Source organism: Priapulus caudatus, unplaced genomic scaffold (genome assembly GCF_000485595.1).
Source record: "Priapulus caudatus unplaced genomic scaffold, Priapulus_caudatus-5.0.1 Scaffold564, whole genome shotgun sequence".
Classification (NCBI taxonomy): Eukaryota; Metazoa; Priapulida; class Priapulimorpha; order Priapulimorphida; family Priapulidae; genus Priapulus; species Priapulus caudatus.
Window position 1 is genome coordinate 70058 of NW_014577625.1, and position 13083 is coordinate 83140.

At 45.0% G+C, this 13083-nt stretch overlaps 1 protein-coding gene across 1 annotated transcript in view; it reads right to left on the reverse strand.

Moving 5' to 3' along the window:
* LOC106811690 (protein APCDD1-like) overlaps positions 1–12586 on the reverse strand; it is a 23199-nt gene extending 10613 nt beyond the window's left edge. The window contains exons 1-2 of the mRNA XM_014815391.1: positions 10413–12586; positions 8360–8507 (exon numbers count right to left, since the gene is read on the reverse strand). Coding sequence (XP_014670877.1) covers positions 8360–8507; positions 10413–10452 — 188 coding nt within the window. The 5' untranslated portion in view covers positions 10453–12586. The remainder of the gene's footprint in view (positions 1–8359; positions 8508–10412) is intronic.
* Positions 12587–13083: the final 497 nt, after the last annotated feature.

Below are 13083 nucleotides of genomic sequence, written 5' to 3' on the forward strand. Positions count from 1 at the left end.
GCGCGCGCGTGCACGTGTGTGCGTGCGTGCGTGCGGGCGCGCGTGCGCGTGTGTGTGTGTGTGCGCGCGCGTGCACGTGTGTGCGTGCGTGCGTGCGGGCGCGCGTGCGCGTGTGTGTGTGTGTGCGCGCGCGTGCACGTGTGTGCGTGCGTGCGTGCGGGCGCGCGTGCGCGTGTGTGTGTGTGTGCGCGCGCTTGTGTGTGTAGCCACTAGCCAACAGTAGGCCTACAGGTTTGTGATAGTAGCGCAATGCCAACTTGAGGCTGAACAAAATCTGTTAGTCGGAATAGTTTTATTTGCGATAGTCATAAGGATGAGCAGTTTTTCTGTTAATACCTAGGTTTGCTTGCATTTAGCTGTTGCTGATCTTACACACACACATATGCGGCTATATGCACATATATAGGCACACGCATATGGCAGGCGAGGTGGGACACAAATGGTATTTAGTGACAGTCACAAATTCGAATTAATGTCTATCATATTATATTCTCATTAGTGACTATCATATATTCCATTTATTGACAGCCATTAAATCAACCAATCAGATACAACTTATTTTTTCTCAGCCAATCATGGGCATCGAATTATTGCCAAACACTAAATGATTTAATGATAGACACAAATGGTATTTAGTGACAGTCACAAATTCGAATTAATGTCTATCATATATATTCCATTTAGTGACAGTCATTAAATCAACCAATCAGATACAACTTATTTTTTCTCAGCCAATCATAGGCATGGAATTATTGACAAACACTAAATGATTTAATGATAGACACTAAATACAATTTTTGTGTCCCACCTCGCCTGCCATACACACGCACGAACGCACGCACGCACCCGCGCCCTCCCGCGCACAGTTTCCCTCGCCGTCACAGCAGTAGCAGCCAGCCAGTTTCACAGTAAGGCAAGGCCGCATCACGTAAACAGCCTGCGGTCAGCAGCTCGTAGTCGCACGTTTCACCGCAGCTATATGCGATCCACAGCCCAGCATTACACTCGAATCGTACGCTGCTATCCTTCAAGACGATAGAATTTGGCACATTTCCTAAAATCCCCTCCAAGTAATCACTTACACTTCTTTTTAACTTTACCGTGCACAATGATAGAGAAGATAATTACATATTAAATCTCAATAGGAAACGATTTCGAAGTAAAGTATAGTAGTAAAGTTAGTAGTAAAGCTGATTTGAAATTTCATGTTCACGTGGCATAGGCGGCATGAATGAACGAATAAAAACAGATGAATGTTGGCAATGTCCCATTAATTATTCCCTATTGGCTGTTTAAGTGCTAAACAATAATTGATTTTAAAACACGTACTATATCATAATTTTTAGCTCCGCGGTATTGGCACGAACTGGTTCACCGTCATTTTGAATTGAAGCATGAGATTCTTTCTCATATACAGGCCACAGTTGCAGATGCGCCCTACACCAACGGATGCGGGTATCGATGTAATCGTAGAATCCGGTGGTGGCATGGAGTAACTCGGCGTGGAGCACCAACATTGTTTACGATACTCACTATAGTTGACCATGTGAGTTCACGGGCGATCTGTTATAATTGTGTGTTTGTTTGCTTAGCTAACGTCCTGCGGACTGTGCGTACAGGTTAATGTAATCATCGTTGTATAGTGACGTGGCTTGAGATCGTACACTGACGGAGGAAATAGGGCATCGTCAGTAAACCCGAATATGTTTAGTAGTGTGTAGTGTACCGTTATACTCGTCATGATGCACATTTATCGATTCATCGATTGTTCTCGATGCTCTTGCGGCTGCTAATCGATGAGAATTTCCATCAATATAAGGCTATAGGTAGATATATCCAGAGCCGGTTTGTGAGTTTTCCTGCGTTTTGTGCGTATTTTGTGGCTTTTCCGTTCACTAGATTGCATACAACTCTACCTGTCAGGGGGCAGAATGCCATCGACCATGATTTACGATTATAATACATAGTACGCGCTATTACAGTTACATCTAATAACAAATATTATAATCCACTAATTTACGAGGTAGGCGTGATGACGGTATTATCTAGCGTGAAGGGGGTAAGCGCACACATGTAAGTGCTTGGTAAATAGAACTGATTTCAAGCTGCAATTCACAGTTCAACGGCAGTGTCCGGGCAAAGTGACGTGCAAAGGCTCGCGAAAATGCAATAAGAACTGAATAATGCAATAAGAAAATTTAAAGAGATCCGCAACAAATGCTTCGTAACAGTTATATTCATGTCCTAGTAGTTCTTATCAAGTTGTACACAGCGCTTTGCATCAGAGAAGCACAGGCGCGTGCCGTGAAGCGATAAGCAAATAAAATTGCTTTCGTTGATCGCTTCTACGATGAGGCCACTAGGTCGGACACAAGTGAGATCACGTCAACGGTCGATCGGAACTATAGTCACCGCACGCGTTTACATCTAATACGGACATATTACGACGATGTCATATATGTCTGCGCACAAGCCTTATAGTTAAACTCAACATTAGATCATCAAAGAGTTCCTACAAATACAGCAAGATCGTCCACGCTATGCGCTATGCATGACCATACATATTAGTGGTGTGTGTGTGTGTGTGTGTGTGTGTGCGTGCGTGCGTGCATGTGTATATGTGTGTGTGCGAGCGCGGGAGCGCGCGTGTGTGTGTAAGAGAGAGAGAGAGCGAGAGAGGGAAAGAGAGAGATAGAGATAGAGAGAGAGAAAGAGAGGGAGCGAGAGAGCGAGAGAGAAATAGAGCGAGAGTGTGTACATGCGTGCTTGCGTGTGTTCATGTGTGTGCGAGCGTGCGTGCAGACAGACAGACAGACAGACAGACAGACAGACAGACAGACAGACATCAGATGAGGGAGAAGGGGTTACCGACAAGCCTGTTCTGTTGGCGGCTATGTCGCTTAGGACCAACAAGTTTTGTTCGTGTATAGTTCACTAATAGGTGTTTGGTCCTTTCTATCACGGCGCGGCAACATAAAAGATGTCTAAATAAAAAAGAGCAGCAGTATAGCGGTTATATGTGCGAATATATGCGCTCGAAAAAAATTGTGAAGAAGTGCAAAGCATGGTCGAACTAACAGCTAAATAAATAGTGGTATAGTGGTGTCTGACAGCGAAGGAAAACAAACGCCCGAGCCAGCGTCGTTAGTGATGCAGACAGCCCGCAGCGGTGATGCCACCGGCATGGAAACCTATACAGCATAACACGACGGCCTGCGAGTAAAGGAAATGCTAAACTATTTACCGAAATCTTACAAAATGTTCTCACATGCCTTCCCCGCGGCAATAAACTACGCTGGCGCTGGGGTTGTCCTCTCAGTGACACAACCCAGAACCTTACCACAACCATCACCATCGCGTACGCCATCGCCAACACTACCGCCACCGCTACTAAAATCGCCGACGCCATCGCTATCGCCGACGCCGCCGCCACGGTCGCCACACAACGATCACCACCACCATTATCAGCATCATCATCATCATCATCATCATCATCATCATCATCATCATCGCCACCACTACCATCAACAGCATTGTCATCGTCGTCGTCGTCACCACCATCATCATCATTACCATCAAACCACGATCATCATCGTCATCAAGATAAACATCGCCATTGTCGTTGCGATTATTATCACTTTGACAATCGCCATCATCATCGCCATTTTCATCGTCATCGCCGTTGTCATCGTTATCCCTATCACTATTAACTTGCTATTAATTGCCACTGCTATCGCTGCCATCCTCGCCACTGCCATCGCCATGACCAACAACAGCGACTCATACGAACATCGTTTGTTGCTTCGTGGGTAGTTCATAAACAACATTGTTTAAAATAAAAACATTCCAAAAAATTAATGTGGCGCCTCCACTTTGGACTAATCCACTACCCCGCGTTGCAGTGACATGAGAGAGCAGCTTTTTATACCATGTACATGCGCAAATTATTACAGTTTTTTTATCACTGATCCGCTATGTAATTCCGTGCCGAAAGAGAAGCGATGACGTTTGAAAGATCACGCATCATAGGTCTGTTCGAAAGTTCGAACTCGCTCGGTGTTATCGCATCATCGCTTGAACGTTAACGAAACATGACAATCAAGATCGCACGCATCGCCTTTTGTATACGGATACGTAGAAGCCTTCTCTTCTCGAGGCGAGGCGCAGCGGCACGGGTGCCTGAGGCATGCTGCGACCAAACCGAACTCAGACATGAACCGTTGATTAGTGGCCGCCACTGAGAGATGTTTATAAAAACACACCCGTTTTTTGTGAATAACGAATTCGGAAGTCACTTTACGATTTCCAGCGATTCTAATTTATACTAGTCAGTGTTCGCTGGTATGCCAAACGTAAATGTTGGTGAGAATCGCGGACAACATGTCGATTGATTTCGTACACTTTCTCGCAGCGTGTCGGCTTGCCTTGTTCTAATCTCGCACGCCGCCGCCGGCAGTCCTCGAAGGAATCGATGTAGCAAATCTGTCACTGTTAACTTGTAGTTTGCCTAATTACAGGTCTCTTCCACCGCGATCGTTCTTTGTCGCCGCATGCATCGCGCTGCGCTGCGCCACCGCGGCTCGCTTTGCAGGAAGGTCGTCCGTCGTCTTTCGGCGACGCTAGCGTAAATAGCGACACGTTCCAATCGTCACCTCCGGTTATTCGTGGTCGCAGGAAATCGCGTGGTCATACGTGCTGCGCTGTTCCGGATAGGACTGTCGCAGCCGGGGCTCATAGACACCTGTCCGTGCTCGCAAATATCGCTTAATTTTATTTTATTAATTTAATTTAATATATATATATCGATATAACTGCTCGCCATTGCACGATGTGCACACTTTGTTGCTAGTCAGTACCCATGTTCATGTTACGCGTGAAACTACATCTCTAGCTGACGTCGCGCAGACGCGCGTATTCAACAAGCCATTATAGACAACGTTCGCTTCTGACGTGAGGTTTACCGTGGCCAAATGCAGAGCAGTCTGCGTGATGTATAGGTAGCAGTCGTGTGTGGTAGGTATCATGATATCGCTGGATAACTTTTTTTAGATAAATATGGCGTTGACGTGTGGCATCATCGCTTTATTAGCGCGCATCCTCTCGTTCGTTATTAAACCGCCGGGAGAACGCTGTTAGAAGCTGCGCGACGAGAACGCGAGAGAAGCGACGCGCTACCATGTACAGTCGTCGTCGCGCGACGTCGCTGGCGTTACGTGGCCCACCCAACGCTAAGCTCTACAGCAATTTCAGTCCACTCACTTATAGTAGTTTCGTGTTATGGCCCGGCGGCCAGAGCGAGAGTCGACTGAATCTATCTCTACGCCAGTGAGTGTGAGCAAGCCGCCGCGGCCGCCGCCTCCCCGATCGGCCTGACGTCCTCGACCTTCCCTCTGCTAACTAGTCATTAGTGAACCAGCATCGCGCAGTGTGTGCGTGCCTGCGTGCGTGCGCGCGCGTGTGTCTGTATGCGTGCGTGTGCGTGCGCATTGGTGCGTGAGCGTGTGCGTGTGCGCGGAAGTACGTGCGTGCGTGTGTGTGTGTGGAGGGAGGGTGCATCACGGTCGGCAACACACAGTCCGCAGATATTAACTCTTTGCTTTGCCGTGTTTACATTTCTCGCGCGCAGTTCTTGTCTATAGAGTATAGACAGTCTATCGCTGAGCTGTCTCTATTTCTCACGCATTCTGGCTAGGTTTCTAGCTCTGCTCGAATAATTAGGTTTTAATCACTACACGCAGGATAATTGTTACAGTAGTGTGCGTGGCTTCCCTATAACGATATCTGATCGCCAGCACATACGTACTGATTCACCCGCGAATTATTTAGGTAGGATGAAAACCTGCGTTTTCATCTTGCGAGGAAATCTTCTGCGGTTTCACCGGACAATATTTATCCGAGTAACTCGCGTGATTAGAATATGCACCATCTCCGTAGTATTAAAATGCTCGTGAGAAGGTAAACGACCGACCCTATGTATTAAAGGTACGTTATATACTACCGCGGGTGTTCTTGCCTACTGCTTACTACTTACTATACATGCGCACGCAGAGAACCGTGCATAGCAAGGCTACCTGCTAATTTCGCAGTGCTAATGTACCGCTTTGAATATGCAATTTTATACAAGAAATATATATCACAATTATTGGAATGTTTCGTCGTATTATAAAGAATAACTAAGAATAGAAGACCTAATGATTTATAATAAACTAGCCAGCGCCAGAAATCATGTGAGCAAACAGTCAGTCTGTGACGTTAGTACTCCCAACAGACGAAACGCCACCGCACGGGAAGACTACACGCTGGATCGCAGCAGTAATGAAGTTTTAAATGATAACAGAAACTGTTTTGATTGGAGTAAAATGTTTTGCCGGTTGTTTATTCAGTATTAGCCGACCAAGTGACACGGCAGGAAGACAAACACGGCAAATGTGGTTGCGCCCTAGGGCCTTTCGCCTCATGAGCACTCTAGAGCAAATGCGAATACAGATTTATTACGGAAGATTCGCGCGTATGTGTACCTAGTATTAAATAATTGCAGGGCGAGTAAGTATGTGCACCGATTTGTTTAAAGCAAGGTGTCGGTGTGCGTTTTTGAAGTTCGCCATCTCTCGTGTTTCATGTCAAATGACAAGGTAATTGGACTCACATATTAACCTTCGACAGTTGGCAGCGAAAGAGAAGAAGAATCACGCCCGATATCCGTCACCGGATATCCGTTATTTGTTAGCATGAACGAAGTGTCTATGCCCGTTCATCAAAAATACATCACTATAGGTTTCCATTCTATCCATTCTAGCCTCGTCCATTTTTACTTTGCTTTCATCCATTTGAATTTGTATTAATATTGCGATGAGTGAGCGGTTTATATATAAATTATTTTTAAACTAAGCAAATGGTTTGTTTAATGTATTTTCGAGACAGCGTAAACTTCGTTAAAAGAGGCAACGGATGCCCCCGCGAACATCTACTAATATAAGATCAGTGCGGAATTTCAGGAGGTAGAAAAACACGGTTTAATGCCGATTTAACGATAGTATAAGCGCAGTGAAATTGTAAAACTATACAAATACTACACTACTAATAAGCTGACTGGCGTGCTTATTAGCTTCAGCCAGGCGTTTTAAATAGTGCCATCAACGACTTTGCAATTCATTTGCCGTAATCACCCAAAGTCACTCAGCAGCGTCTATCAATCCTCAACATTCGTAATACTTTGCGTCGTGTAATGCTCTAGGTCAAGCAATACAGTTGGTTCCGATATGCGCACAATATGAGATTCCGGTGGCTTACTAAACAGCGCCGAGCAACGATTTTGGTTGGCTTCAATTCGTGAAGACCTATAGATTAATTTCTGCTCTCGGGCGCAATGCTCTGGAAAACGCGGTCAGATTGTATAACGCATGTCGACAAGGCGCTGAATACGCCCATCAGGGCGACAGAGCAGTGCGCTACATAGAGGCTATGCGACATGTGGACATGTATAACTCTGCTAAACGAAGGCGACGTGAAAATAAATTGAGAGAGATTGCGTTTAACTTTCGCGAAATGCGATTTTCGGCCGCAGAACGCTGGCGGACGTAAATATATACGACACCGAATGGCGAAGTTTGTGGAAGCGAATAGCCGCTCTAAAACGCAGGCACATGTTGTATGCCTATACATGTTGTATGTATATGTGTTTTACCCATATAAAGCGTTGTATAATGTCGTGATTTCCTCGGGGATATTTCTGTCTTCGCGTGCTCTCTTAATGCGAATAGTTATAGTTATAGTGTGAAACTCCACTCTAAAATTCGAGTGAAAATAATATAGCTCCAACAAGATAATAATCTAGAGCAATGTAACGCTAACGGTATAGCGTTATAGTGTTTGCGTTACATTGGTCGATGCTCTAAGGCAATAACCGCTAATATGCGTCGAAATGGTACCTTCATTATGAGCCATAGAAATCATACATAGTATACTACGGAGCATTGTTCGTCTTTGTATATATTTCCGGAAAAATAATCTCGCGAGTTATGATGACTGTACCTATCGAACACTATTTACATAATTACACAAGCGATTAAATAGACATACATATAGCGATGCAATTTAAAATGTTAACTAATGATAATCACTTGATTTAATTATTCTGTGGGTCATTGTTAACTAATCACTTGATTTAATTATTCTGTAGGTCATTGTAAGTACACTGTTTGTTTGTTACGCTGATTTAATCAGGCTGTTAGCGAGGTTTCGCATAAGTGTAGTTTGTATATTAGCGACAGTAGGCCTGCGATTGATATGCTACTAAAGTTAATGTTAGTGAAAGCTAGTTTTGCGATAGCTCTGCTAGTAAACAAGAATGTGCACTTGCCTGGATGACAGCCAACGGCCTACAACAGGAGGTGGCATCCGGACATCCGGTCTGTGAGCTTGCACGTTGTACACAATAGTATCGCAAGGTGTAAAATCTGCTTGTTGACCAGGAGCCGCCAGCAACTCTAAAATGCTGGTTAGAAACACTGCAATAACAACCCGAAATTCATTAATGTTCGCTTGTACTCCTGGCATGGCGATAGGTACAGCACAAGAAACTCTACATAGTCAGCACTTGTACCTAATGTCAACTTGGCGTGGCGTAAACGATGCAGCATATTCATAAGCGGATCTATGGCTATGAAATGATTCGTTTCAAGACGGAAAGGTTGCAAATTTTTATCAATTTTTTTTTGTCTATTTTCGCTATTTCGATTCCCACAAAACTAGAGGATATATATAGTAGCCGGAAAAAAATATACGTTACAAATCTGACGACACAATCTCTTATTCAACATCCTATACAACTAATCTACTTTATCCCTGTCCGACTGTTACAAATTCGTTATATTATCCCAATTTCTCGTACTTTACGTTAAACGGGGACTTAAATTCGATTTGTTATAACAACAGTGATTTACTCAGATCAGTATTTTCAAGCGTTCCTTTGGGAATAGCGCAACAAACTCCGGATAACCACAGCCCACGCCATTTCATTCTCCGGGCCGGCAAACTCATGTGAAGCGAGTGTGCATCGCACTGGTGCACTTTCATATCTTGTAACCGCAAGCTGCATGCCCTTGACAAGAAGGCAGTCGCTAGATACTCTGTCGCTTTGAACTTTTAATGAGATCATCGGTGGCAAGCTGTCAACACCAATATTCCAGCAGCGGGAACCGGCACGGCGATGTGCCCCCAAGTGAATTCCTTCAGTCCGTGCGTTCGTACAGGTCGCATTGAAAAGACGTAAAATGGGCAGCGAACAGTGGCGAAGCTGCGCGAAACAACACGTTTACAAGACCGGTAAATATTTTCCTACACTTATTGGTCCGCAAGGACAATATTGTGCTTGTAGTAAGGGAGCTATCCTGTCTATGCCCTGTCTGTTTGCTTGACAGTGACGATTTCTAACGGAACGTGGCAAACAGGTGTACGAAAGCAGCAGGGACGACAGCGCATAAATGAGATGGGTGAGAACACGCACGGGCACAGAAGAACATATCGTAAAGAATTTAATTAAAGAAGAAAACGGCAAGGAAAACAGAAACAGCGACTTCCTGGGTCATTAATTTGGTGAACATGTCGCAGAGCCGTATCTCACATACCATAAATATGAAAAGATAGGTTCGTCTTAGTGAATGTATGTTATTTTGCTAACTTACGTTATGTATTATTTTTATTACTTTACTGTATGAACCCGAAAACGGTATTTATATGGCTTTATAAATGATGAGACTTACTGCATTTTGAGAAAGTATATTTAATTCTGAAACTAATCCTGCTATAAATAAATCGATATCAATAACAATCACCTGTATAGCCTAGGTAGTACGATTGGGTAGTATCGATTAGGTACGATTGGGTTATATAATTGAATGCATACCAACATCTCACACGCGGCGTGATTAAGTACCCTTAATTCATATTTTTGTAACGCACTGTGTAAACAACTGAATTCCCTGCGTTGAGCCATAGATATAGAAGAGAATATAGAATCTTCTCTTCTATATCTATGGTTGAACGCTAGCGCGTCTTGTATCTGCGACGACAAGAAATATCACGCCCTCTTCCGCTGTCTATTTTGTTTTATGATATCGTTGCTAAGTAATTAATGTAATGAATTTTGACAGTGCAAAACATGTTCGAGTGGCATAACTATAACATTAATGGAATGTAATCATGATGATACATATCGTGAATCTCAAATTATGTTTAACATTCAATAAATCATAACGTCAAAACTAAAATGTACGTGCAGGTATAAATGATCCAAAAACCTAATCTACTAATCGTGCACGCAGGTGCGTTTCAGCAATAGCCACACATTCAAAAGCACTCCGTCCTCACCTCGGAAATAAAACAATACCAAGCGAAATGAGATATCAACAAACCAGCAAGTACGACTGTCGTCCTTCTCGCGTGTCGTGCCATCATCCTTCACGGCTCGTAGTACGTCAGCTGTAGCGTTACGTCGCACTCGTTCTGCATGACAGACAGGCTGGGCGACGAGTGGGGCGCAGCCGCCAACACACTGTCGCGACGCGCAATCAGAAATCCACGGCGGGAACACGGGCGAGTTGTGCGTATAGCGGCTCTCTGCTAGGCGCGCTCTGCCTCGCTGCCGCTGCGCCGCCGCACATGTATAGCGAACCTTTTTGGGCGGGCTCGGATCGTCAACAACACGGCGTAGAACCACGGGCGCCTTTCAATCGCAAAGAGAACAAAGCAACGAGGTCCGAACGCGAGTTTCCGTGCGCGAATTTCTGCTCGCAGCGATCGGGGGAGCCGAGCGCGCACAAAGCTGTTTCGCGGCTGGAGACTTTCTGCGGAAGTCGGCGAAAATCTTGCGAGGCGGAGACGTCGAGCGAGCGACGAATCTCGCGGCGCGCTTTTCATTAGTACACAAACGCGCGCATAATCGCAGACGGCGCTTCGATCGGTCAGCGGCTGTCAACACACTCGAGCATCTAGCGCTCTCGACCAGCGCTGACCCACCGGTCAATACGACCAGGCTTAGCTTTCAAGTGCGCAGTACCACACAGGCTCCTGCTCGCCCACAGGTGCATGTCCGCTCCGGCGGTCCACAATTTATATATATATGTATATAATGTACACTCGGAGTAGAGTGAAAAAAAGAGTCGAAGAGTGTCGACGCAAGCGATTCGGCAGTAAATTCTGCGCCGATGGCACGCCGCTGTTTATATACGCCCCTCGGACAGTGTGAGTAAATCAATCTTTCGTCGGTGCGTTCTATATGCCTCGTGTACAAGAGTTGTTGTCGCTGGCGACGTCAGCCTCCGCGCGTGGCCGCGTCGTAAACTAATCCGGTCGGTGCTTGGCCGCGAGGAGAGAGACACAGAGAGAGAGAGAGACAGAGAGAGAGAGAGAGAAAGCGAGCGCGCACGGCAGCGCAAGCGATGCGCACGCAAACTCAGACGGACAGAACTCGGGCGAGACGCGCGCGCGCACACACACACGTACATACAGAAACGTGCTACAGACGCACGCGTGAAGCGACTAATTGTTGCTCGGCGCGGCAGACGCTCGCCGCCCGCATTTGCGCGAGGAAGCGAACTCAAGCCGAGACCGCGGCTCGCCCGCTGGCGCGTGAGCTGTCATCGAGTCGGTATGGCGTACACTGTGAGAGCGCTTGTTAGCCCGGCCGTAACCTGCCGTGACCGCCGCCTCTATGGGCGTTTACAAGACCGCGCGCGCGTCTGTAAGTCGCGCTGCCCGCGAAATCCGTATTATTTCTAGACGTTGAGTTCAGCGGGGTTCCATTTCGTCATAACAAGCGCAAAGTTATCAGTTTTTTCGTTGATGCTAGTTAGTCGAGATGGGCCCTTTTGCACCCGCGCAGCAGGGCGGGTGTAGTATAGACCAACGGCCAACGACTCAACATTGCTACACCTCACATTGCGCTTAAATATCGCTAGATATATCATTCCCGTGTAGTCTTAAATCCTGCATGTGTTACAACAAATTCAATCCTCAGATTGCTTACAAAATCAACAAACGACATTTCGGAGTGCAACTTTTAATAATTCGCAATGCTTACTTTAGCTAGAGCTAAAGTGGTACGTCACGATAAAACGTATAGCTATATGCTCTGTGATCATATATAGTTTGTTTCGATAAAGTATTAAAACTTCAAATTTAACTTCAAAATTGTAGGAAGGTTATTTCCTTGAATTGTGTTTCTACGCACACATTGTATAAATCCTATACTGATGGACTGATTCATCGTCATTGCAATGAATGTTGTCTGCACAAGTCAGACCCTTGGCATCGGCCAAAGCTGACTAATTGATCAGTTATTTTTATCAGCAAGTTATCATTCCCGTAATAGTATTCGATTATCGTATAGATTTTTTTTATCATACTCTTCAAACGTACATGATTTTAAAATAGGGAATAAGATTTTAGCTGGCGCACGTGATACTATTATGATGTTAGTATAAGCATGCTTAGTATATATAGCGCTTAAAATGTTAAGTAATGTGGTCTGCTTTCCGCTTTTATTCTGCTTCGCTCCCCGTTTTTATTGCGATTTAACCTGTCTCAAAATCTTATGTCTAAAATTAGCACTGTGGCCTTTTCTCCTTATAAGTTTTTCTGCTTTAATTATAAAGGAAGTAGCTGATGTTTAGGTTACGGAGAGCATGATTGCATTTTCTTAAAAAAATAATTGAAATGGTAGAGCAAATTCTCTCAAAGGTATGTTCGTACGACAATTTGAAGCTTATGTTAGTTATTTTGATGGCGAAATAGAGTAGCTTTTCTCATTCTGTGAACAGTTAATAATCGTAAACGCTATAGTCAGTGTCGCGATATACATATGGGCATAGATATCTACAAGATATCTACCATACACGAGGCGGTATAGTGGAGGTGTATATAGTAGATATCTATGCATATGGGAATCATCTGCTTCGCGGATGATTCCATGATTGATTATGATTCGATACTGGTATGATAAAATGGATCATGCCTATGTGGGCAGGGGCGTAGATAGCGGGGGGATGGGGGGATGCATCCCCCCCACTTATTGACGTGGGGGGG